The 27,928-nt window shown below is 36.9% G+C and overlaps 1 protein-coding gene across 1 annotated transcript in view; it reads right to left on the reverse strand.

Annotated features, from left to right (window-relative positions):
• The window catches only part of Hcn1 (hyperpolarization activated cyclic nucleotide gated potassium channel 1), a 388,508-nt gene that overhangs the window by 2,972 nt on the left and 357,608 nt on the right, over nt 1–27,928 (reverse strand). The window contains exon 7 of the mRNA XM_006983585.4: nt 1,856–2,020. Coding sequence (XP_006983647.1) covers nt 1,856–2,020 — 165 coding nt within the window. The remainder of the gene's footprint in view (nt 1–1,855; nt 2,021–27,928) is intronic.

The following is a 27,928-nucleotide window of genomic DNA, read 5'->3' on the forward strand; positions in this document are numbered from 1 at the left end:
AATACAGTTTATTTATTTGATATGTTACCTTAAATAACTACAATAAATATTTAAGTATTGATCTCACAACTGAGATGGACAGTGTTGCTTTGTATTTGAACAGTCAACATTTTATAACTGAAGTATTGTTGTCTGTGAAAATAATTAAAATGATTGATTTAGCTTTAATGCACTATTAGAATTTTATCAGGGTCAAAAATACAAATGTTGGGTGCTTCCTAGAAACATTATTGCTTGTATTATTGATTAAAATGATTTCATGGAATTTTCTTGAGAAATTACAATTTTGAAGAGAATGAAGATGAACCAGATTAATAGAAATTACTGGATATAGTGAATTTTAATAATTTATCTAAAGATACCCATTTGGTTTAGGAAATCAGTCCCAAGTACTCAGAAGTTATTCTCTGTGTGTCTAACATGAACACTCATATAGCAAAAAAAAAAAAAAAAAGAGGTTGTGTTTCAAATCCTGCTTTTAGGAATGTCTGCTTACTTCATGGGCGCCATCTCTGTGGATAACTATGTTCTGTTAACTCGAGAAGCTGTCACTATGAACTTCTGTTTTTTTTTTTTGTTTTTTTTTTTTTTTTTTTTTTTTTTTTTTGGTGTGTGTGTGTGTGTGTGTGTGTGTGTGTGTGTGTGCCCTGTGAGAATGTCCACACACTACTTTTACTTTACCTCATCTATTTTTTTTCACCCTTAAAGTCTTTCATTCTGTGCTACATAGAGGGAAAGAAAGATGGGTGAGAAGCTGTCATAAAAAATAAGACCTTACCTTTTTAACAGTGAAGATCTTGAGACACCTTTTCTTTACTTCTAACTGACCCCAACTCCATCTGCTTCAGGTATATTGACTCCCTCCCCCTTCCTCCCCCTTCAACATACATGCATTGTGGACAAGATATTGCAAGTGTAATGGTGAGTTAAAGATGCTCTCCCCATAAAGTTTAGTATTTTTTTTTTTTTAGAACAGTTACTATAACAAAGGCAGGGCTGTGAGAGGGGAATGTAGGAGACTGTATGAGAATACATCAAGGGAATTCTGCCTAGTAGGTGGTGAGAATCAAGAAAATGTTTCTACAGGGAGTGGCGTTTAAGCTGAATTATGAATCTAGTGCAGAGCTATGCCAAGGAAGAGGGGAAGGAAAGGTGAGGTGGACAAACTGGTTAAGGCTTGAAGAATGAACTCAAATTATCTTTTCAGCATATTCCAGGATAGCTCAGGAATTTAACAGCAAGACAATGTGGCCCTACTTCGCTGGGAGAAACTACGCACATCTTTAGCATAACTAAGTTCTACTTAACTTTGTTTTTGTTTTGTAGCATAAAATACTTTACAACATTGATGTTTGCCAAGAAACATCTATGTAGGGCATGTCTACAAAGGCTTGTTCTGTTTGAGTCTGTATTACAAACGTTTTGATGTTTCTGCTGAGCCCGATTTAATTGCGTAAGTTTTAAAAATTTTAAATATAAGTATAAAATGTAAAACTGGCCCTTAAAGAAAAAAAGAACCTTATGATAAAATACGGAATGTAATATAGACTCATGATTTTGGCTTTTACTACTATTTTACTGCTATCTGGAATTTGTACCAGTGCTTTTTACCTGACAATTCAAACTGAAGTGGTATCACTTGGGCTATCAGATTGCGTAGCTAGTGAAAACAGACATGAACAAGTCAGTCTAGAGCATTTAGAAGAAGAAGGAGCTACCTCGGGTCTTTCTAAACAACTATATACTACAGAGCGGTATGCTATTTTTTTTTCACACAAATTAACAAGATATCTATGCACTAGAATTTGAACCTAAAATGAAATTGTGCTCGAGGAAACAGAAAGCTGAAGAGTACCTATCCGGTCGAGTCGGTCAATAGCAACGGTCTCAAAAGCTCTTCTCATCATTGGGTATTCCTCCAAGACTTCATTGAAATTGTCCACCGAAAGGGAGTAAAGACGACAGTATGTATCAGCTCGGACACTGGCAGTGCGCCGGCCCTTGGTCAGCAGGCAAATTTCTGTAAAAAGAAGAGAGAATGTCTTCACTGGTAAGGTTCTTTTTCCAAGTGTTGAATGCCTCAAACAATTAAAAAGCCTCATGTGAGTAGCCAATGATTGGAAGCATCTGTTTTCTATTTACCAGGAAATTCATTTGGCTATTGAAACCATCTGATTACTAATATTCATTTTTTAATTTTATTTTGGAGGTTATCATTACAATGCTCCTTTACCTTTCCTCCCTCCAAACTCTCCAAATACTCCTCCCTACTCTCCTTCAAACTCATGCCCTCTTTTTTCACATTGTATATATCTATATGTATACACACACATCCCTAAATGAAGCCTGGCCAATCCCTATACTGTTATTTGTCTGTATGTTTTCAGGCCTGACCATCTGGCGCTGGACAATGTCCCTTTAAAAAACTGTAAATGTTGTAAATCAATTAAGGCTTTGGGTTCAAATGGGAGAGAAGGAAGTTTCCAAGTTCTGAGAAAAAGAGAGGGTGGTTTATCTCAAATGACATTAAGAAATTTATAATCAAATTGGAAAGGAAACGTTATAATCAAAAGAACTCTAGGGGGCAGGAAGCAGGTAGTGTGGTATAGAGAGAATCAGAAGTGAGTCTAACTGCTGGCTCGGAAAGTGTATAGTAAGAAAATAATTTCAGAGCTGGGTTCCAGATGGCTCTATGACAGGATACCTTAATATATTTCATGTATTTTTTTAAAGATTAGAATAAGAAAAGAATATTTCAAATATACAAATGTGGCCTCCTTATTAAATATCACCCAAGAACTCTGCTAAAATTAATATCTCAAAATATGGTAACTTCATGTTTCTGATTAGAATTTCCATTTTGCTACAAAACATTATCTTCAAATTTTCATTAATTAAATAAAGTTCTTGTAGGCATTGCCTTTTTTAAAAGTTGGAAGTAATTTCAGTTTTTTCTTGTCTTTAAAATGACCAGTTTGGAGCACATGAGATCCATTGGTCCATTGGGTAAGGGCACTTCCTGCCAATGCTAACTGCCTCAATCCCTGGGACTCATGGTGTAGATGCAAAGAACTGACTGGCACAACAGTGTTCTGATCTCTCTCTGAACATATGCCATGGCACATGCCCACACACATGTATGCACACACACAAACACATAAACAAATAAACAAGAACGTGCAAATATAGAGAAACTTACAATCACAAAGTTTCTTACATAATTAAAGTTTTTGAAATATCTCTACTGTTCAGTAAAGGATTTTACTTGACACTTAAATTTATGAAACTAGTGTACAAGTAGGCTGATATTTACACTGTTCTATAAGCTATGGTTATTTACATGGATAAAATACAGAGATAGATGCCAAGATGTTAGAAAGGAAAACAAATGAACAAACCAGACAGCATTCTCCTGCTTCTCCAGGAATGTGAACGGAAACATCTGACCATGATGGCGCTGTAGGGCAGTAATAGTTTCCTATTGATCCAGCTACACACATCAAAATGCATGTGGTTTTTTAAGAGATTCTTGTTTTTGTATAGTATGAAGGATATTGGCCTGATGATTTTAAATTCTCGATTGTAACATAGACTGATGACTTTTAGTTGAGAAGACCCAGAAAAATATCTACATTCTTTGAATATTATTGTAAAAAATGACCCTTAATTAACATCTCAAGAGTTTGACAAGTATCAAATTTGTAGCATAGACTTTATTCGTGTCTAGCCTATAAAGTCTCATTAGCCTGTATACATATAGTGTCCACATGGTGCATAATAGTTGCTTAATATTTGCTGGCTGAATCAATGAACCAAAAAGCAGCATAGTCTATGAAATGAATTACTAATCGAATTTTCAGTCTATAAAGAAACTATGACACGATGTTCTGTTATTGAGATTTAGATAATACAACATTGGCTCCCCTGATAAATATAACACATCTTTAATAGAACTTGTCATGTTCCTAGTTTAAGACATACAAAATAACTATAAGGTTTTTGCTAGGTCTTAAAATAAAGAAAATTTACCATTTTTTCTTAGATATAGACATATCATAAATCATTAGTAGAAATTTTCTAAAAATATTTATTTTATTATGTATACAGTGTTCTGCCTGCATGTGTCTCTGCAGGCCAGAAGAGGGCACCAGATCTCATTACAGATGGTTGTGAGCCACCATGTGGTTGCTGGGAATTGAACTCAGGACCTTTTAAATTTAAGCTTTGAGGTGCTCAAGTTGATTTCATAAACAAGATGAAATAAAGAACCCAAAAGTGAAATAGAATTCCTGATTAACCTGCATTCTAAAATGTAAGCTTATGAAAGAGTGTCCACATATTTTCTAAATCCTATTTATTTCTCCAACTGTCTACTTATCCTCTTTGTTCATATTTTGAGAACCTAGCTAGGAATGACCTAAGTGTAAACACTTCTTTTAGTGTGGGGCCATGGAGTCGCTCAGTGGAAGAGTGCTTCATAGTGTCCACAAGGCCCCAGATTTGATCTGCAATTCCATACACCGGAGGAAGAGCTTCAGCACAAATGCACTTAGTGAAAATACCATTCACCTGCAGATTATGTTGTCATATACTATAATTGCTCTTTCAAATAACAAGAGCAACTATAGGTAGGAGATAAAATCTAGGTAGGATTTTCCCAGAGTGCTTTACAGGGCGACTACAGAAGTGGCTGAAAGGTTACTGAACTTGGCAAAGATGAAAACTGTCAGTTACGTGCCCTGTCACAGGCACATTAGATCACTAGTTCCAATTTCAACATCAGGAAGACTGGAGTTTGAAAGATTAGATTTGCCCCAGCACACCGTGAGACTACTTTTAATAATCCTTTGGCTATGAGATGTATTATCTGTCCAGTGCTATTTTTGCTGACATTCGTTAACCCTGATTCTAAACATTTAAGTCCACTTGACATGACTGTCACCTATATAAGCAGTTATTTCCTGAGGTAGGGCAAATAGCTTCAAGCATTTTCCAACTCAGAAGGATTTCGATGACCTCTAAAACACTATGACATCCCAGTGACACAGAGTTAATCGGGAACTCCTGATAGACTTTCTGAAGTCACGTGTTTAGCCTAAGGTCTAGAAACTATGGAAAAAGTTGTACTCAGTTGTTCATTGTAACAGAATCAAAAGTTGCTTCATTTCCTAGATCTCAGTATCATGAAATAATGAGAGTAATTATCCATTATGCAGCAAAAGGCTATTTTTTTCAGATAATTTTCTTAGCTTTCTAATACAGTGTCTCATAATAGTATGTCAGAAAAACATCACCTTTTGTTTTTCTTTCATATTTATTGTATTTCTGGTCTTTCTATTAGTTACACTAGAATGAACAAAATAGTGCCTCCATATGGTATAAGAGACATTAACATCTGGATTTACCAATTTGCATGTCAATTTTGTCTTATAGCAGTGTTTTGGATGTTAAGTAGATTTGAAAAGAAATCTGGCTAGGCCAGAACATTAAATAACAGTTTTGTATTACTATATATTCCAAATTTTATATTTCTAAAACAGATTAAAAATGATAAATTTTCAAATATCGATATTATAAAGGAGTGGTTACATATTGGCAGACTGTGCATCATGATAAATACTCTAATGACTCAGAATATACAGTCTTGACATTTTCCAATATGGATTTGGTCATTTGAATGTGCATAGAGCTGGGACAGCGTGTAGCGTTACTGTGTTCTCTCCTATCCTGTTGGCAATTGTTATTTATGGTTACTTAGGTCATCTAAAAAGCTACCAGTTTGTCAAGCAAATCCCAGCTCTCACCCTGTATTAAACTGATTCATTTCTCTCCAAAGCTATAAATTAGTCCTCTGCCAGAGCAGTGTGTGCTCTTAACTGCTGGGCCGTTGGCTCTATCTTGTACAAGTCATGAGACGCTCATCTCATTCCAATTGATGACAAACATTTTGAGGTGACATCATGTTCTGTTGTTGTCTGTATGTACGTTTTCACTGAAGTTTGTGGTTTTAAGTCCTTTGCTTCTTTCCCTTCCTCTTCCAATTTACCTTCTTGTCTTTTCATTCCACTGTGACTCTGTGGCTGTCTAGTGTCTTTATAAATCAGCTTTACATGGTATTGTTCATAAACTGACATGAAATACATACTTATACCACTAAACTTGGGTAAGCTAAATACTAGATATTGATTATCTTAGGAATTCTTCAACTATATGTTGGCTAAACAAGAAATAGCAATTGTCATTCCTGTGTTAGCCGGTGTGAACATGCATGGGTTTGAATTTTCAATGGCCCTACATGTAACAAAACAAAGGAGGGCAAGACACTGACTTAGAGGTGCTGTAGATATTGCTCTATATATAAATAAAACACTGATGGCCAGTTGCCAGGCAGGAAGTAGGTGGGACAAGGAGAGAGGAGAATTCTGGGAAGCAGAAGGCTGAGGAGGGAGACACTGCAGTCACCGCCAGGACAAGCAGCATGTGAAGACGCTGGTAGGCCACCAGCCATGTGGCAAGGTATAGATTTATAAAAATGGGTTAATTTAAGATATAAGAACAGTTAGCAAGAAGCCTGCCATGGCCATACAGTTTATAAGTGATATAAGCGTCTGAGTGATTATTTTATAAGTGGATTGTGGGACTGCGGGGCTTGGGGAACCTGGAGAGAAGCCCTCCAGCTACATAGAGGTGCATCTAACTTGCTTTAAAAGTCTACCAGATCACCCCGGTCCTTTCCTTGTGATTTTAAATCTGTCAACACTCAACTCTTTAAAAGTTAATCAAACACCTTGAATTATAAATTTCTTTAAAAAGCAGCCAGCTCTTGAAAAATTCATCAAATGATTCCAGCTCTTAGAGACCTTCGATGGGTTTTGGGAAGTGATTTCTTGTCAGCTCTGTTTTCCTTGTGTCGCTGAATATGTTCCCACAAAAATAGGACAAAAACATTACAGAAATACTTCTCTCTATCTTAGAAAAGATTCGCTGTATATTTACTACACGGGTCTACTACTACAAAAAAAATTATTTGACTCCAATGCTTCACCCAACTCTCTCACCTCATGTTAACATGCACATACTTTTCATGCATCCTTATGTGACAAAAAAATTTCAGTGTAACACCTTTGTGGTTTGTATAACACAAAAATAAATGATCAACTTCAATTTCTAGAGAGTTTTCTCACTTTAATATTTATAGCCACTATCTGGATACCTCATTAAAAAGCATGTTTAGGGTTTTCTAATCTAGAAAAGACCTAAATTCTGCATTTTTCAAAGTTCCAAGGTGTTGTCACATATGGGTTTTTTCAAGAAAATGAGTAATTGTAGTTATCAGATTTATATCTGAAGCTAGGCTCCTTACTTGAAAGAAATTGGATAAAAGAAACAAAAGGAATAGAAATTAAGGGATAATAATTATAACCACTCCCCTATTACTACTAATATTTTGAAGTTATGAGGGATACATAATGAGGAAATTACACCAATTTTTCCAGCATTAGAAATCAACCATTATGTTTTAAAAAGCTTAAAACTCATTCCAAAGACAAATTTTCTTCTAGTTATTTTCTATGATTTTACATGGTACATCATTAATTATGATGTAGAAGGTCTTTGTTTGCCTGGAGTAACATGACGGGACTTACACCAGCTTTGAATCAGGGAGAAAGACTATACTCCATAGGCCAGAGGGAAGAAGAAGACAGAAAAAAAAAACAGTAGGGAAGACAGCAGTAGGATGTGGTAGTCTTGAATCCAGGTTCATGGAGCACTGTTTATTGAGGGAGGGGTCATAAGCTATGTAAGAATACAGGATCATTGTACATTGATGTGGCATAGAGCACAATCCTCTAATAATGGAAAATTTTATCTTCACTTATAATGCTATAGCAGGACTGAGTCTACATGTAAAATACTGTTTTAGGAAATGACAAACATCTTACTCTGTGTGGAAAAATCACTCAACTTACCTTTCTCTGAAAGGCAGATTTTTTTTTTTACCAATTATCTGTGGCATAAGAATATTCATCTATATTTGGTTTGCAAAATAAACTGAAAGGGGTGTTTTTAGTAGTCAAAATAAAAATATGTAAAGAAGTTTTGATAAGTTTAGAAATGAGCGACAGGGATTTGCCTGAGCAAAAACCACTGCACCTCGCAAGGAGCAAATTTTTCCACAAGTAATTGCGAAATGGGACTGCAACTGAACTTGACAGGTGATAGTGAACCCGTGGATTTGAAGCTAGACATAAAAGAAAAGTATCAGCTGTCCTCTGAGTGATGATAAAAGTTTATTTGAGGGGAAAATAATCAAAGCTTTGGCATCCAGAGAACATTTGAGTTCATGACACTTTGTCTTACATTAATCTAGTTGCTCCTATTGAAAGGTCTACCAGAAGCAGGATTTTCCTGTGTGTGCGAGGTGCCATGCTTTTATCACAAAACTCAGAAAACGGGTTCTAATGAGTGTATACAAGATTAGTGACCCGACTGGAGAACTCTTCCTAGTAGTAGGTTTTCATCAGAAGAAGACCAATAAAGAAGCCTGCCATTTCTCTGCATAGGGAATGACTGGAAATCCAACTGTGCAGGAGTTATAGGCTTGGTGGCCCCCTGCATCTGTACGGGCTCTTGGGTCACTGAATTCATTATTCCTGAAGGCAGCTGAGTAGCTACAAACCCTGCCTCTACAATTCTTGTGATGCTTTATCTCCCCCACCTCAACCCCCTGTGCTGTCCATAATAAAATCTCAGAGCTTAACCCTAAGCCATCTCCCAGAATATGCCTACCAGACCTATTTCTATACATCACTCCTTTTGGAAATGTATGCTTATGCATCCTTTTGGTTATCAGATTCCACCTTTTCCTTTTCCCTTTGATAGGTCACAATGAGATCTTTGCCTGCTCTGTGCAGGGAGCCAGAGAGAGGCCAGGAACTGCGTTGAAAACCAATATTCAATGGCCAGTGTCATCATTACATCATCATTCTGTATGACAACTAATCAACAAAATCAAGGTAATAATTGTAACCATATGAATAACACTGTAATCATAAGTGACATAAATTTATTTATTTTTTTATATAGACTCTAATATATTGACAATAAGAATTCACATCATTGACTAGCTACTTTCATTAGTGATACATAACAGTTGATGGATAAGAAACAAATAAGCCAATAGGGTGAAGGCTCTAGGTTAGGCACCAGGTTGACTTTTAGTTTCCATGTTTGATGAGATATGTGGGTGTTGTCTTCAGCAATAGGGTCTTACTGTCAGCTTATGGTGAGAAACCAATAGTCTTGGCAATAGCCTGAGTTGTTTGGGGGTTTCCATGGGGCCTATTTGACCAACAACTCAATTATATGTAACTGTAGTGATATTTTGTTTGTGATCTACAAATAAAGCTTGCTTGGAGAATAGAGCATGGAGCTAAGCCACTAGTATGGAGCCTAGCCATAGAGGCCAAGCAGTGGTGGAACACACCAAGCCACTAGTTAGCCATAGAGGCCAGCACTTGGGAGGCAGAGGCAGACAGATCTCTGTGAATTCAAGGCCACCCGGGGCTACACAAGATTGATCCAGTCTAAAAGAGAAACAGCCAGGCAATCTGATGCCAGCCCTTGGGATCTCCCCAGCACTAGGGAGGTGGAGACAGGAAGTGATATGGCTGAGTGGAGAGAGGAAGATAAGGTGAGAGGAGACAGAAGCTCAGCCCGCTTTCAGTCTGAGGATTACTAGAGGTAAGAAGTCTTTCTAGTAGCTGGCTGCTCTGCTTCTCTGATCTTTTAGCTTTCACCCTGATATCTGACCCCAGGTTTTTATTATTAAGACCAATTACAATTTCTGCTACATGTAACTCCTTCCTCGCACTGGAGTTTTCACTTGGTGGTGAGAGATGTCTAGTTGGGGCTTTGTTATTTGGAGACTCCATTTATATTTTTTTTCATTTATGTATTTCTTTTAAGAAGTTTCTATTGTACTGTGTTTCTGTATGACCCATCAAATGGCCCTTAGTATTAGTTGTCGCTCCCCACATTCCCTGCCTTATTCCATTCTCTTCCCTCCCCATCTCTATTTAACCATCCTGTTCCAGTCTTCCCCTATCCATCTCTCACTAACTCTATAGTCTATTTCCTTTCCTTGGGAGATCTTCCTCCCCTGCTTCTTATTCTATATCTAACCTTGGTGGTAGCATGCCTATCAAAATCTTAAAAGCTAACATCCACATATAGAGAACATATACTATATTTGTCTTTTGAGGCCTGTTTACCACACTCAGGATGATTTTTTTTCTGGTTACATCCATTTACACATAACTTTCATGCTTTTATTTTTTTTAACAGCTGAATAATGTTCCACTGTATAAATGCACCACATTTTTATTATATACTCTTCTGTTGATGGGTATCTAAGCTGTTCTTAATTTCTGAAAACAGATGAGCAAATATCTCTGTAATAAGATATAAAGTCCTTTGGGTATATACCCAAGAGTAGTATAGCTAGATCTTGAGGTATACCTATTCCCAGCTTCCTAAAGAACTACAAGACTGATTTTCATAGAGGCTATACAAGTTTTCGTGTTCACCAGTAATCGAATGAGTATTTCCCTTACCCACATCCTCACCCAGCAGTAGATGGCCAACACAAAACAAGCTCAAACTTATTTCTGGAAATTTTTTTGTTGAATATTGCCTTATTTGGTCATTATTTACTTTACTGGTCTTCAGCATTTATATTGTGGTTTCTGATTCTCATCCTTATGAATTGTGTGTGTGTGTGTGTGTGTGTGTGTGTGTGTGTGTGTGAGAGAGAGAGAGAGAGAGAGAGAGAGAGAGAGAGAGAGAGCTTGTATATGTTTTTTGTTTTGTGTGCTTTTTCTTTTCTTTTTTCTATTTGTTATATTTTACTTTTGTTCATTTTTCATTTGTTTAATTTTTTTTCTTCAGAGAAAAAGAAAAAAACATGGAATTAGAAGGGTGTGGAGGTTAGGGAATCTGGGGTAAGAGGGGAAACTGTGATCAAAATATGTTTTATGAAAAGATTATTTTTGATAAAAATGTAATAAATAATTAAAAATGACAAACAAGCATTAAATGATCATAATGTTAAGTAAATGTACTTTGTAGAATATTTTGTTTTATTACTTAATCTAAGATAAATGAAATTGGAAAAAAAATGGTCATTCTGAGAAAAATGTTAGACAAGCAGATAATCCTATAGTTAAGTCCTAATACCAGATTTCTGCCCAGATTTTATACGAAATTAAGAAATGCTCTTTTACATTTTTGAATGTTTGTTTCTAAAAAGATAAATCTGTGACGGGGACCCCATGTAAAGAGAAAGTCTACATCTTGGCTATTTGGCCTTTAAAGGGATGTCTGCTAATTACTCTGGCAGATATTTTTTTTCCTCCGTAAGTAGATATCCTCCACTGTAATTTCACTTAGCCCAAAAACAATATATGTTTTGTACTTCTGTTTAAAAGCAGAATTAAAAATATTTGAACAAAGAAATCCTTCATGGATTGATAATGTGCCCCCAAGAATGTTATTAACAAAAATCCAAGTAAGATGCCAGATTCTTCCGTATGAGTTGTTGGTCAAAGGTGCCCCAGTGATCTCTAAAACAATACATGTCATTACTGTCCATTAGCAGGGTGAAAAGATGTTTTAGTCAATAAAGCACATGCTCTACAAGTGTGAGGATCTGAGTTCAAACCCCCAGAACTGACATGGGGGAAAAAAGCTCACTTGTGTAATAGTGGCATGCCTATTATGAGAATAACCAATTGCTTTCTGACTGAATTGGAGGCCTACTCCACAGGAAGTTTTACCTGATGTTGAAACCTTAGACAAGAGCCTGTGCTGGGAAGATGAAAAGCTTTGAGAAGGCATTTATCACTATTGATGTTTGCTAAATGGATATGCTGTTCACCTGCTTTCTAAATACTTAGGTTGGTGTTGCTTTCAGTCTTCATCAGAGAAGCTCATTGCTGTAGGTGATAGCTAATGCAGAGACTCACAACTGGCCAAAGTATGGCCAAAGTAAATGACAATTGATTTTTCAGCCCTAAATGGAGCATTTCTATAGCACCTTTCCAGGCTCAAGGACTATCACAGAAGACAGGCACTGAAAGAATGCAAGTACCTCAGGGTAGGAACTCAGGGTTGGACTCAGAAACTCACTGCGACTGTGTTTATCTGCTCAGGACACATATAAGGTTGACACTGCCACTATTTCATCCTTTGTGGGGAAGGGGCTTATGAACTGTCTATTCCCTGAGGGATTATTGGCAGTTACCAGCTACTTGAGGGGCCTGTTTCGGTTCCCTTGGTGTTGTAGTGCTGGTAAGTTGTTCATGCTCCAATAACTAATGCCCCTCCCATGCTCCTGAAAGCAACTGTCATTAATCTTAGGAGATCATACACACTGAGATGGGGGCAGGAGTAAGAAAGAGAGACAGACAGACAGACACACACAACAATAGAGACAGACACAAAAGTTAGGAAGGGGCATGATGGAAAGAAATGATTCAATGTGAGAGAGGAAAAGATGAAAGAGGATGAAAATGGTAGAAATGATCAGAATTCATCATATATGCGTGCCTGAAATTGTCAAAGATTTTTTTAAAAAAAATCTAGAAAGACTAAAAAACATATTAGCTTATACCGTTAAGCAAAGTAAAAGAAGTGGGCCCCAAACCTCATCAATTTAGCCACTCTGCAATATCTTTTGTATTAACAACAACAATATTTCTGACTCATTTGGGTAGCATGATAAAAACAACCCAGGAAATTCTCCCATGGGAGATGGTCTGGCCATCATCCAGTGAAAAGCAACTTGTTTTCTCTCCAAAAGCTTAGCTGAACTGTGATTGTAACATTTCCAAGCCATGGTTAGAAGAGCCTCACTTCATCAGATATTCAACAGAATACTATTTTATTTCCATGTTTTTGAAGGAGAGAGAATTCACAGGGTTTTTGTTTAGTTTGTTTTTATATTTTAATGGAGAGTATTAAAAGTCTTGTTCAATGTGGCCACATTTGGAAGAGGGACAAAGAGATCCCTCAGTGTCCATCTCTGGGTCCTGAAGTGAGATCAAAATTTAAACAGAGGGCCAAGAATATGCACATCTAAATTGTCCTGGCCAAGGTGTGGTCCCACCCACCAGTGACCTCTCATTCTCTGGCTTTTAGTCTCTCCTGCAAGGTGGTGAGACAAGTTGTTAGAACTGTGTGAAATCTCTGTCAAGGAGTCAAGTTCCCCCTCTAGAGAGACCTTTCTCTTCTAGCATGAGATTCCTAGAGAATTTCCCATTTCTTTTGGGTCATTGTTTCAACAGACTGACAGGTTAAAAAACAGAAGTATTTCCTTAGAATATCTTTATTTTGACCAGGCCAGTGAGACTTTCCCAGTTCTGATTTAGTAACCGAATCTTGAGGTAGAGAATGTCTAGCCAATTACAACGAACAATGTAAGGTGAGATCACAGTTCCAGGTAACAATGAATATGAATCGCTTTTCATAATCTCCTGGCCTTTAGTTACTTTCAGAAGAGCCAGCACAAACAACTCTGTCTTCTGGTTCTGAGACAGAGTCTCGCCATGAGGTCTAGGCTGGCCTCAAACTTAACATCTTCCTGTTTGAGCTTATCCAGAACTGGAACTACAGGCAATCCTACCTTTCCCCATATGATTTTATCTCAGTCTGAAAACTCCTCCTCTGGTCTTTGAGCAATATTCTTTTTGTCATTTATTTTAAGTAAAAGTCACACAAAGCAAGCCTTTTCTACCCCCATTCCTAATAATGCCTTTTTTTTAAAAATTGTAAATATAGAAACAAGATAGACTAGTATATACTATTTGAATACCAGAAGAGTGTACAACAGTAGAATGGTATGTGCTAACGCAATGGTGTGACCAGCCTTCCTTTATTTACCTCACTGCTTTAATAATGACAAGCAAATAGCGAGACTTGTTTCCCTGGTGCCCCATATATTTCCCCTTTCTGTCTGAAATTAATTTTCAGATAGAATTAATATTATTCCAAATGTAAGTTTCAGTGTTCAGTATTAAATAACTATTCTTAAAATAAAAATCTTCAAAATATTATCATACATAAAAATTGATAACAATTGCTTAGTGTTGTCAAACGTTCAACCATGTTCAAGTTACAAGCAGGGAACTAATTTTAAAATGCATCTATTTTCAGATCATGTCTCAGCTCCCTCTGAATTTTGCAGAGGGTCCATAGAAACTTGGAACCTATAACATTTAAAACAAGTAAAACTAAGTTCTGAAAGATGTAATTTGCTATAATACTATACATTGCCCAGCATCCACATAATATGGTCATTCTGTAACTTCAGCAGTGGGAGAAAGAGTGTCTCTCTTGATCATTTTAGTCTCCATGTCTGCAAATACTTATTTCTTTAGACACATCAACAAAACTTTTCAAGTTAGAACGTTTTGTCTGTCACAAATAATTTTCACACTGATTGCTGCTTATCAACACTGTTGTAAACTTTATTTTCCTTTTTTTCTCATATTGTCTCTGTGTCTAATAACCTTGAACTCCTCATCAGAGTTTTTTTTTTTTTATCTTCCATCATTGAATAGGTAAGCCAACTGTCATTCTCTGACACTAGACAAGTAAGAACAAGTAGACAAAGATTTTGAAAAGCTTCCTTAATGGGTTTAAATAAATTTATCTTGTTAACAAAGTGATTGGCATTTGTTTTACAGTGCTCCAAGAAGATTATCCAACCCCCGCCCCCCCGAAAAACAAACAAACAAAAAACCCTAAAGAAAACAAAAAACAAACAAACAAAAACTACATGATTCAAGCAAAGGTCCCAAGGAGTTTAATTATAGCTGTTTTGGTATCTAAAAACAATTTTTAAGCACACTTACACACACACACACACACACACACACACACACACACACACACACACACTTTATCTATGTGTCTCAATCTGTGTTGTTTACTGGACCACAAAAATGATTGTATGCAACAATAGCTACCCTTATGGATTTAACCTAACTTTTGAGACACAGACTCTGAAGATCCTGAAACTTCCAGTTGATCATACTCCCTAGGCAATCAGATTAAGGGACTAAAATGACTGGGATAAACTGAAGTTGTCTAGATACAGCATATGATCAGATAAATATTTTTTAAAGTCTTTTACGATTCAGTTTCATCATATTTTCACTGAAGCAAAAAGATAAAGCATGTTCTTATAGGCTAATTAGAACAAAACCAGTTTTATGTCAAATAGAAATATCATGTATTAATGAAAAGAATGTGACTTTTTCTTAATAAAATGATAGATATACAAATTTAATGGACATTTGTTGATTATCACTTCAAATAAGACTTAATAATGTTTTGAATTACATTGGCAGTACTTATTTATTTTTACTTTTATGGAAATTAAACTAGCATTAAAATTATCTTGCTAATATTGGTATAAAGGAAAGAAAGCTACTGTTAGTTGTTTTTTGTTGTTGTTGTTGTTTGTTTTCTAAATCAGGTTTTATCTGTGTGCCTCACCCTGTGTTCTTTACGGGACCACACAGAATGTCGTATGCAACAATAGCTACCCTGATGGGTTTAACTGTTCATTTTTTCAGTCAACACAACAAAAATCCTTAGTAGTTTTTCTCAATTTCAACACTTTTTGAAATATCATTTGTAACCTTGTGTACACACATAGATGTTACCTTCCACCTGAGATGCAGACTCAGTGAGATAACCTCATTCATCAATGTTTTATCCAGGATAACAGAAATATTCACTGTTAATCTTCTCCCATGTGCATCATCTTTGTCAAAGTTTTGTCTTCAGTACAGCTTTCAAATTTGTACATTTTGTCAAATATCGATCAAGATCATAATTAATGTCTATGTGACTTAGGAACTCTTTTATGATAGCATTTAACTCAGATTATGTTATTCAATTTAGGGGACAGAACTTTTCACAGATACTAGATAATTAACCTAAATTTAGTTCCATAAATAATGTATTTCTACTGTTCTAAGGTAAATGTTAGAAATGCCAACAGATGTGATTTCCTCTTTTCTATTCCATGACTTAACATATAGCCTTTAATTTTTTTCATGCATTTAATTAGTTTTTAGGGGTATGAGTATTTTAGTCTGCATGTATGTCTGTGCATCATGGGCATGCCAGGTGTCTGTGTAGTTCAGAAAAAGGTGCCAGACAACAAGAATGGAGTTACTGACAGTTATAAGCTGCCATGTAGGTGCTGAGAATTGAACATAGGTCCTCTGGAAGAGCAATTAATCATCGTAACCACTGAGCTCTTTCTCCAGCTCCACCTATAATCTTTTAAGTAATCCATGTTAAATTAAACATAAACTTACACTGTACTTTTTTTATTTGAATTATACATAGGAAAGTTCTCATATTTTCAAAATAAATGTGATTTAATAATGAATTTTGCCACAGATGGACTAGAAAGCATACATAGGAAGGTTAATGGGATTAATTTGTGTTTTTCAATCAAATTTTGTTAATTTCAATTAAGGTTTCAGTGTTGTCTATTTAATAATAACATGTTTATATTCAGATAAAAAATAAATCACTTCTCACTTGTAGGTCTTAAATTGCTTTTAATGAACATTATTCTATTTGAGATGCACAGAAAGGTATTCAGAAAACAGAGTTTTCTACATATCTTTATCTTTTATCTAAGTCTTAAGGTTCTATTATCTGTGAATCACAGAAAACCAGTATCACTTGAATCACCATCTAAATATTCTTATAAGTTCTTTAGTTAATATTATTTTTATTATTTTTAAAAATGAAAAAGCTTTGCTTTTAAAAAAAGTTATCCCAAACTAATCCAATGTCATCTCTTTGGACTAAGTGATTAATTTAATAATAATGGTAGATTTTTTAAGAAATAGATCACCTGCCTAGAAATGCACACATTTCTGTTGCTGCTGTACAGACTAGCTGTGTATTTGTCAAAAGACTCTTTGACATCTGCCCCTATCTAAGATTATTCTGCCACAGGCAGAAATACATTCAAGATGAACCTAAATCGGCAGCAACATTTTTAGGAGGAAAAAAATAAGTTTGTAGATTGAAAAATGCTTTCCAGTCTTAGAAATGACAGTATGAAGTTTCACATTGGGTTACTTCAAAATTGTTCTATCTCTCTGAGCAAAACGTTATTTCAAATATATCATGTGTCAGGATCTGATTAGAATGACTATACAGTTTCTGCTCAGACTCTATAGATACACACACACACACACACACACACACACACACACACACACACACACGGCAGGGTGTGCCTCCATAGAGTCCAAGCAGAAACTGCATAATATATGTGTGTGTGTGTGTGTGTGTGTGTGTGTGTGTGTGTGCACCTACACATGCATATATACATTTTCCTACATAACATCTTTGTATGTACCTATCCATCTATCTCTGTTTAATAGTTCAATGCATTGAGGGTCATAGATACCACATAGTTCTGTTTTACAAGAAGTAAGGAAATGTGAATAACAGGAAAAAACCCTGGGCATTTTGATACAATGTAGGATGCAAACTGCACAGTGGATGCCTAGATAACCCTATAACCCTATAACCCTTTGGTTATACTTAGCTCTTAAGAAGTACATATAATAGACCAAAGACAGAAAAACATTAAAATTATCGGTCATAGTGTAGGTTTGTCTTGACCAAGAGAGAGTTCTCTTGAGGAAACAATGCTTTACAGATGGCAGAAGAATGTGGAGAAAAGTGTGTGAGAAGAGATTTTGCTAATGGTGACAAGGACAGTGACATACAGCCAGGAAGCATTTCAGAGCTTAATTAAGTAAGGGACACAAGAAATGAAAAGTGGAGCAAACATCTCTAACTTCATTCTCCTACGTAATAACACTGACATTTCCTTCTATACACTCTTTGCTCTCCACAGATGAAAAGAAAAACTGAGGATAACCTCTATTATTTCCTATACATACACTAAAAAGCTTTTCATGAGTCATCTCAACGAGCCACGGTGCAAAGTGATGACTAAAGCTCTCAACAGCGTGCTCACTTTAACCCCAATGACTAATCCATAGGTACATGGCTGGCTGACCCAGGCCAGCTCAGGTACAGTGGCGTATGACTGGAACAAGGCTGGCCACTGATGTGTTCTTATCTATAAACTGTCTAATTGTTTTAATGCATTTATAGTCATCTAAAATTACGCCATGAATTGATTTTTCCATTTGTGTGTCTCTTTATTGGACCAAATAAAATGTAAACTGTGGTGGGGCAGGATGTCGCTTCCCATCTTTATTTCTAACTTCATTACTGTTACCTACAATAGGCACTGACATAACAATTAGGGACAGATTATTAGAGTATGAATGAATAAATCAATCAGTGAACAAAAGAGTTAAAATGTATTTGGGCATCATAATGCAATTCTATATTTAAATTTTCCTTAGTCAAGGTAAGGAATCAGTCTTAACAGCCCTAATTTATTCACATTTGATCATATGTGGACACAAATAAATAATGAGAAAAAGTCAAACGATCATTTACTGTCACCATCAATGCATAAAGGAAAAAAGTCAATATGAAAATCATAATTTATAAACTTTAAAAATCCACAAACAAGCAGATACAAAGAATGGAAAAATTAAAAGGTGAAATCTGATGTCTATAAATAATTCCATACAGATTGTTCTTACATTAACTTATTTCATCATAAAGTAGTAAAAAGTTTACCCCATTTACAAAAACTTAATCCACTGGGCTTTATGGTTGCAACTATCAGATATGTTTCTTATATGACAGGAGAAATGACCTGTGACTTAATTGCCATCGATCATGGAATCATATATTTCTCCTCAGCCTTAATCTATCAAGTTAGGCTGACTCCCCTCTGCCTAGTCATACATGTTAAGGGATGCTGGCCATCAGTGTGGCAGTAAGGTCATGGATTCTCATTGTTTCCATTAGCAAATTATTTCATAATGAAAAACTTCCTCAAAGGCAGGCCTAGAAATATTTCCCACTCCATGCCATTCTCTACATAAAGATTTCATGATAAAGTATATTTTTTTCTACGATGTAGCAGAAATTGTGTTTATCTTGGCAGATAGAAGTAGAGCCATTCTTTCATGAATGCTCATTTTAATAGGCTCATTCACAACTGAAACATTAGAATGCATAAGAACTCATGATCTTTCTAAGACAGGTTGAAGCTGTAAAGATGAGCTGTTGGCTTGACCTCACTGAGGAGAGAGACAATCTGCAATTTGTGGAATAGTTCACTTCCTAGCTAATCATGTGCATAAAAGTAAAATATTCCAGATGTTACCAATTGTAGTTATTAGTTTAATCAATTTGACACAATCTAGATTGGCCTGGGAAGGCAATCTCAGCAACTCTCTAGATCAGGTTGGCTCCTGGATATGTCTGTAGGGATTATCTTGATTATGTTGACTGACATGGGAAGGTCCAGACTAAAACTGGGCAGCATCACCCCTTGGTTTGCAGTTTTTGACTGTCTAGAACAGTAGACACTGAGCTTCATACAGGGTTGCATGAATTCATTCTCTCCTCTACTTGACTGTGGATATGAGTGGCTGCTTCAAGTTTCTGCCATCTTGATTTCCCTGCATTGACTGTAACCTGCTACTAAAATACCATACCCTAAGCTGCATTTGTCAGGGTATGTTATCACAGTAGAAACAACATCAAGATGCCATTGAACTTATTTATTTGTATGTTTGTTTATTTTATTATTAAGAAATGTTCTATTCATTTTACATACCAACCACAGATCCCCTCCTCCTCCCTCCTCCTGCCTCCCAACCCACTCCCCATTCCTAACCTCCTCCAAGGTAAGGTTGCTGTTTAACTTTTAAATGTGATGCATATAACATGTATATTCTTCAGATTTGAAGTCTTTTAGAAAGACTAAAACTCAGTGCATTCCTTGACTCTTTTACTTTTATTGATGAAAACATGTATCTATATTTACAGCCATATTAAATGGCATGTGGGGATGGGAGTTTGATTCCTTGACAGACAAACAGATTGGAAGAATGGCTATGACTAGATTAAAAAAAAAAAAAGATGATGAACTTCCAAGATGACTCATTTCTCCTTCACCCTCCTGACCTGATACAAAAGATTAAAACAAAGGTCTTGGGGAGGGGCTTTCTCCTTTTATAGTAGGTCCCTTTCTTGTCTGTGATAGGTCTAATAAGTTCAAGACCAGCCCAGGACATGTTGACCTAAACTTGTGGACCTCTCAGCTTCCCCGTCTTTTTTCTTTTTTATTTAATATTTTTATTTTGTAATTAACTTAATTTCACATATCAGCCACAGATTCCCCCATCCTCCCTCTTCTCACTCCCCAACCCTCTCCCCCAATTCACCCCCCATTCCCTGGGGAGTCAGCCCAGCCTGGTAGACTCAGCCAAGGCAGGTTCAGTCCCCTCCTCCTTACACCAAAGCTGAGAAGTGTCGCAGCATAGGCCCCAGGCTCCAAAAAGCCAGCCCATGCACCAAGAACAGGTCCTGGCTCCACTGCCTGAGGGCCTCCCAAACAGTTCAAGCTCATCAACTGTCTCACTTATTCAGAGGGCTTGCTCCAGTTCCATGGGGGCTCCTCAGCCATTGGTTCACAGTTCACGTATTTCCACTAGTTTGGCTATTTGTCTCTGTGCTTTTTCCAATAATGGTCTCAATATTTCTCGTTCATACAGTCCCTCCTCTCTCTTGCTGACTGGACTCCTGGAGCTTCACCTGGACACATGCTCAACTATGTTCATAGCAGCATTATTTGTAATAGCCAGAACCTGGAAACAACCTAGATGCCCTTCAACTGAAGAATGAATAAATAAAATGTGGTACATATACACAATGGAGTACTACTCAGCAGAGAAAAACAATGACATCATGAGGTTTTCAGGCAAATGGATGGATCTAGAAAAAAATCATCCTGAGTGAGGTAACCCAGACTCAGAAAGACAAACATGGTATGTACTCACTCATAAGTGGATATTAGATGTAAAGAAAAGGATAACTAGACTGTAACTCACAATCCAAGAGAAGCTACCTAGTATAGATGACCCTAAGAAAGACACAGGGATTGCTCCAGGACAGAGAAATGGATGAGATCTACATGAGCAAACTGAGAGTGGAGGGGGGTAATGGAAGACAAGGTTGGGGGAAAGAGAGCTTAGGGGAGTGGGAGGTCCCAGTTGGATCAGGAGCAGAGTGGGAGAACGGGGAGGAAGATACCATGATGAATGTAGACCCCAGGGGAATAGGAAGAAGCAGAGTGCTAGAAAAGTCCCCAGAGATCCACAAAGATACCTCCACTGTAGACTACTGGCCATGGTCGAGAGAGTGCTTGAGCTGAACTGCTCTGGTTCGGATGGCTGAACACCCTGGCTGTCATGATAGAACTCTCATCCAGTGTCTGATGGAAGTAGATGCAGAGATCCACGGCTGACCCCCATCTTTTTTCAAACTGGCCAACCTTAAACTAAGGGAGGAAGACTCTGTCAACAACCCTTAAAGCCTCAAGCTCTCAAGAAGAAAGAGGGCTTCAGCATTCCAAGTCTCCCTTCTGCTTTACAGAGGGTGTTTTTCTTTGTGTGCCTTGGTGTGTGTGTGTGTGTGTGTGTGTGTGTGTGTGTGTGTGTGTGTGTGTGTGTGTGTATTCTCATTCCTAATAAAGACCTCTTTTTATGGGCTGATTTTCTTTTCTGCATCTGAGATTTCCCATGGCAATATCTGTTGCACTCAGTTGTCTTCCCTGCCCTTTAATTTGTTAACTGGCAGAGAAAAATGAACCCAATCAAGACCCATACACAGTCACATTTTCCTACTCATCAAGTTATCTGAACCAAAACATGGTACCATTTGTGAAAATCCTCTTTATCTTACTTTCCATATGGATTGACTAGAATTTCTTTAATTGAATTTCATGGTTTCATGTCCTTCCTAACCCCATGCCTAGGACTTACTCAAATTCTCATGTTTTCCAAAAGAGGTGGCAGTTCAAAAGAAGGGGCTGAATCAAGGTATCCTCCATGAAAGAGCTTCATCAACTCCATAGCAGGCAGTATTGAGGAGTCTGAAGTATGAAGCTTTAGTGTTGTCAGATAAAATGAGGTGCCTAGTCTTAAGGTTTCCTGGGAACAGTGAGGTCTTAAACCATTAGGAAGCAGGCACAGTAAATGCATAAACATGCTACATGACAGAGGTAGGGAAACAGGGTTACAAATGACTTGGGGTATGTGATAGAGGTCACTCTTAGTTTTAGGGAATCGGAGCCTATTAATATGTGACCCAGAGGACATAATTTGAGTTCTGAGCAGTAAGTATTCAGCCTGCTGGGGGCAGAGGGCTGGTTGTACTTTTACCCATCTTGCAGAGGCAGAGAGGGGTTGGATGGGGATAGTTGGCTTTTCACAGTAGCTGAGGAGAGGAGTTCAGGGATAAGATGCTCTATTAGTAGGTACTTGACCAGGCTCTTAACATCCTCCAGTCTGCCCTGCCTGCAGGGCTACAATGGGTTCTTGACCACCCTAAGGAGGGAATGCAGGGACAGGAGATACAAAGGAAAATACACCAAGTCTAGATTCTGATCAAGGTGCCACTTTATTTCCTTCCAGAAGGGTTTATGTAGTTCCTGCAGGGTGGGTGGGGGGGAGCAAGAAGCTGTCATCTGAATAAGGTGGGGCAAGCTAACAGGATGTTTGTACAGGATGTTTACAGGGTGAAAGGGTCAAGGGCTCTGACTCAATGTCCTGTTGCTAGGCAACCTGACTGTAAGATGATCTAGTTCCCTGTCTTATCGGGGGTCTGTATTTCTCCACTAACTAGAGATTCTGTCCTTGTCCCTGACACCAGTCTGCTTGTTTGCATGGGTGCTTTCTTCTAGCAGGAAGTTTATTCCTGAATGTAAACATTGATCATCATACTCTTTATTGTAAAAGCTTTCAATTCTTGCTTAATCAAGTATAGGAAGAAATTCCAAGCCCTTACAAAGACATACATAGGTCTTTGTGGTCTAGATTTTTGTCTCATCATTTGTACCACCTGCCTCATATGCTGCATTCCAAGCATACCACCAAATAATTTTTATATACATCCCGAAACTCTCATGTATCCACTAAATTCAGCTTTTATTCATCATTCTTTCTGCCTGGAATGCACATTCCACCCTCATTCCATTACCTCCTACTTACTGCTATGGTCCAAATTAAGTGTCCCCTTGCTCAGAGCGCATTAATTTTGGACAGATTCTGATCTCTTAAGCTATGGGGTTTTTTTTACATTCCTAATTCACTGAATCATAGTGATCTTTAGGCATGCAGACTCCTTACATGTTTACTTTCTTGAAGACAGACTGATTACAGGATGCAGTGACTAGCATATAAAGTAGGATTCCAATAAGGCTTGATGAATAAATAAATATTAATCAAAACAAATGCTGTTAGTATTTAGTAGATAAATATACTCAAATATAATCAGTATGGCAATAGACCAATTAGAAAGACAGTCTATGGAAAGGAAAAACAAATGAGGAGTAAGAAATAAATATAAGTGTCCATGTGTGCCTTGTTTGGGTAGTTATTTCACACATATGGTTGAAGGCCTATGGAACATAAGTCTAGGGATTTGTATTTTAGATAGAAAGTTCAAATAATTTCACTGTATAATAATCAATAAGAATATTTTTAAAATCTCAGTATAATGGAAAAGAGTAAGAATAATGTAGCCAGAGTTTAGGGATGTAGCATGCCTTCTAGAAACTAGTGTAGAGGAGAACTTCAAAGAACACAGATAAGGAGACAGAGTGACAAGTCATGGCATATAACTTCTAATTACACTAGCCATGACAATAACATCTCCTAAAGAATTCCAGCAAAAAAATCACATCCTTCAGAGTTATCCTAGACCTTGAGATAATGAAAAACACTGAAAGAGAGCCAGTCTCCTAAAGTATGCCTCCATGTTTGTGGTACATCCTTTGCCACCTGGCATATTCGTGATGCCATCTTGGAACAGGGATCAATCTGGCTCCTTAGTCATGACAATGAAATAAGCAAAGCATTAGTGTTAGCTAGAGCTATATAATAGGCTGATAACACTTCCGAACGGGAGGAGAGGGCAGTGTGCAACATGACCCTCTCTTGGGATTCCAGCTACCATTCTGTCCTGCACCCCAGTTCTGCAGTGTTGGTAGAAATGCTAGAGCATGTAAGAGCTCAAGATGAACCAAAGATAAGATTCTAGTAATATAGGTTTTCTGAGATCACCACTCATGATGATGTGCACCTTTTGTGGATAACAGCTTTTTTTTCCAGTTACCCATGTTCTTTTAAGTCATCCTGTGCCCACAGTCCTATAAGTAAACTCAATAAACTCAATAGCTCACCAAGCTGAATTTGGATGGAATTATTTTTTTTGACCCATCTTTGGTATCCTGTCTTGCCTGAATAGTCATGAAGAGTAACTCCATAATAACATAGAACATATTAACTAGATAGATAGACTAATATATAATGAAATGCTAAAAGAGATAGAGACTATTATAATAAATAATTCTGTGTTACTCAATCAAGTCTGGTATTTAATACACATTTCAGCTCACACATACACTTTAATATCTCAACATGTGTTGTTTGAGCCTCAGTATCTTTGGGTTTAGTATGTAAAGATTCAGTCTAATGTTGATGGAAAATTTAACTACATTTGTACATAATATTTATCATGCTTGTTTTCATCATCACCAAATAGCACATTCTCACAAATATGTAGAACATTATATTCTACTAGGAATCATAAGTAATGTAGATAGAATTAAAAACAGAATGTGTGGAAGTTAGGTTATATGCAAGTATTACACCATTTTATTTAAGGAACTTGAGCACCCTTCCTTATATTTTTGGTGTCTCTGGGATTCCTGGAACTCATGCCCCTCACTGGCACTAAAGGAAAGAAAACTGTTTATACAAGTGTAACATTTTATTCTTTATAATTGTCCTACAAGATAATATTGTTATTTACACATAAGCAAAAATACTCTAATTTACTTATTTCAACACAAATAATAGATGGTGAAAGGAAGTTGTAAGAACTTAGTCTTTGTAAGGTAATCCTAGCAGATGTGAGGCAAATGAGGAAGGACATCTACCTTTGGAACTCAACTCCAGTTTCCCTGTTAACACTACATGGGAAAACATCAGCTTGGCCCCTCAAATACCATATGAAAAGGTATAGATAACCAGCCTTGGTTGTGGTCCATTAAAGGAAAATCTACTTCCTTCTGGTCAAAAGAACGGATTCTGAGTCAGAATATTATATCATATGGTCTTCTCCCTTAAGAGTTACTCTTGCTGAACCTGTCAATAACCTAACCAGGAGATCACCCCTCAGGAATATGATTCACCTGAATTCATGCTATAGAGATGGGAGGAATCATTATCCCCTTAACAGGATAATGCACTCCTCCTTTCAGGAAGTTCCTTTTGAGGTATAGCTTGGTAAGCGTCTACCATGCAGCATTGCTAAGCCTGCCTGAGTTCCTAAGGTTTAATTCAGAAAAGTATGGCCTTTCCTTTTTCTTCTTTTTCTTTTGGATACTAACAAAAGCCTACGCATACTTGCCCTGGCATTTTAGTCTTCTTCACTGTGTCTCTGAATGTCCTTCTTTTTTCACAATGCAGATAATTGCTGACTTCCATTGTTGATTATGCCAGGATTTACCTAATTCAGAAATGTATGGCTTTCTCTCTTCCTCTAGCCATCTCCATCCTCCAGGCAGCTGCTAATATTTACAGTTTGCCTGACCTATTATTTTTCTCTCAAATTAATAATTGGCCTTCAGCTTCTTTTCAAGCCAGTTTTTAAATTCTTTCATTAGTGAGACTAAGAAGTCTTGATTTTCCTTGTAACACTGTTGCAGCATGCCACTTTGACAGATACTGTATTGGACTGATTAAAGTGGCACTCATAGAGAAAAGAAAATGTTTTAATGTACTATAACCTCTTTTTCCCCAGCAAATGATTTTGAAATCCATTAGAAGTTGAAGATAGCATTTATATAAATTGCCTTAAAGATGAAAATTGAAAGGAACTAAAATAGAAATACATGCAGTTGATAGCTAGGTAGGAGCAAAGTGATCTGAAGCATGACTCCAAAGTACTTAGCATCTGTGCACTGAAACGCTTGTTTTAACAAGTCCAACTGTGTTTCCTAACTATGTCAGTCCTATCCCTTGGCTGATACAGCACACAGTTTACAGAATATATCAAACTGCAGCTCTCTTGCTGAGAAGAGCTGAACACTACTTTAATTTCCCAGCCGGGTGCTGGTATTTCATCACACACCAAGCATATTAAATGGTTGTGGAAATGGAAGACCACAATGTAATCCATATGGCAACATTTCCTTGCAAAAGAGAAGAGCTCTTCAAATCTAAATGTTAAGTTTAAGATCTGATGTCACAGTTGCTAGTTTGGAGTGAAGAGCAGGTAATTTCTTTCTTTTAAATGTTCTTTCTTGTATGTCCTATAATGGGTCCAATTAAACTTGAAAAAAAAAACAATTTGGGTCAACTGTAAATGTATTAATCTCTGAATGAGATATTCACAAGTTTCAATTAAAAAAACAGAGGGTAAAAGCTACTTTACTAATTTTTTCAAGACCACATTTTAAGATCTGCTTTATTTGTGGTTAAACTGAAAAGTTTTTAGCTCATTAGAAATTACTTTCTAATTTCTTTCTCTAACTCAGGCTACATCTCTCTCCCACAGTCATTTATCTACCAACATTTACTTATCCCATTTAATGATTATTATGGATCGCCAACTTGATGGGATCTAGCTATCCAGGAGACAAAACAATAGGGATGTTCAAGTGGGAGCTTCTATATTGAATGCACCGGTATAGGAAGACCCCCTAAATATGGGGCACCTTCTCTCAGTGACCTAGGCTTCTACACAGAATTAAAAGGAGAAAGTGAAAGACATGAGCTGAGCACCGACTTTCATCTCTCTCTGCTTCCGGATTGAGGACACAGTGTAACTAGCTGCATCAGCTTCTGATGCCATGTCATCTTGACCTTGATGGACAGTACCCTAAAACTGAAGCCTAAAATATAAACTTCTTTCTCTAGGTTGTTTTGTTTGGGATTGTGTTGCAGCAATCAGAAATATAATGAATATTTTTATTTAAAAAAGTCCAGCTTTTACAACTCAACTTCAAAATTACATTACAATTTGTTCCTAATACAGATCTAGGATCATTGTGGGTGTTATGTGATACAAGACACACCACTTAGCTCTATTCTTTTATGAAACTACATTCTAGAAAACTAGATTAAAAGCTTCTAATAAGTCACTGGAATAATAAGAACTACAGTAAACATGGAACGAGATAGAGTGATAACATACAGCTATGATAATCATAGGACTGTGTAGGAAGGATTTTTTTAAAATCTCTTTCTAACTGTTGATTATTTATTTGCTTTAATTTTTACTTATTATTTATCCTCTAGATTCTCTTCTCAACTCAAACCATTTATGTTTCTGAAAGACAAGTGTCAACCTTGCTCTTCATTGACATTCACAGCACAATGAAGCTTTGGTAAATTCAAATCCAAATCTCTACAGTTATGGAAATGTCATTAGATTTATAGATAAATCTTCCCGAAAAGGCATAGCTATTCTTTCAGAGGCCTTGACAGTGTCAACCCTTAGAAGGTCGTTTCTTTCACACTCATTTCCTTTCTTTCCTGGGAGCTCTATTTTCCTCTCCCTGGCTAATGTCAGGGCCTCCAACATTTGGTTCCGGCACAAGTGGGTCAAGGCACACAGCTAATATAAAGAATTGAACATTAACTTTAAAATGTCT

Source organism: Peromyscus maniculatus, chromosome 15 (assembly GCF_049852395.1).
Source record: "Peromyscus maniculatus bairdii isolate BWxNUB_F1_BW_parent chromosome 15, HU_Pman_BW_mat_3.1, whole genome shotgun sequence".
Classification (NCBI taxonomy): Eukaryota; Metazoa; Chordata; class Mammalia; order Rodentia; family Cricetidae; genus Peromyscus; species Peromyscus maniculatus.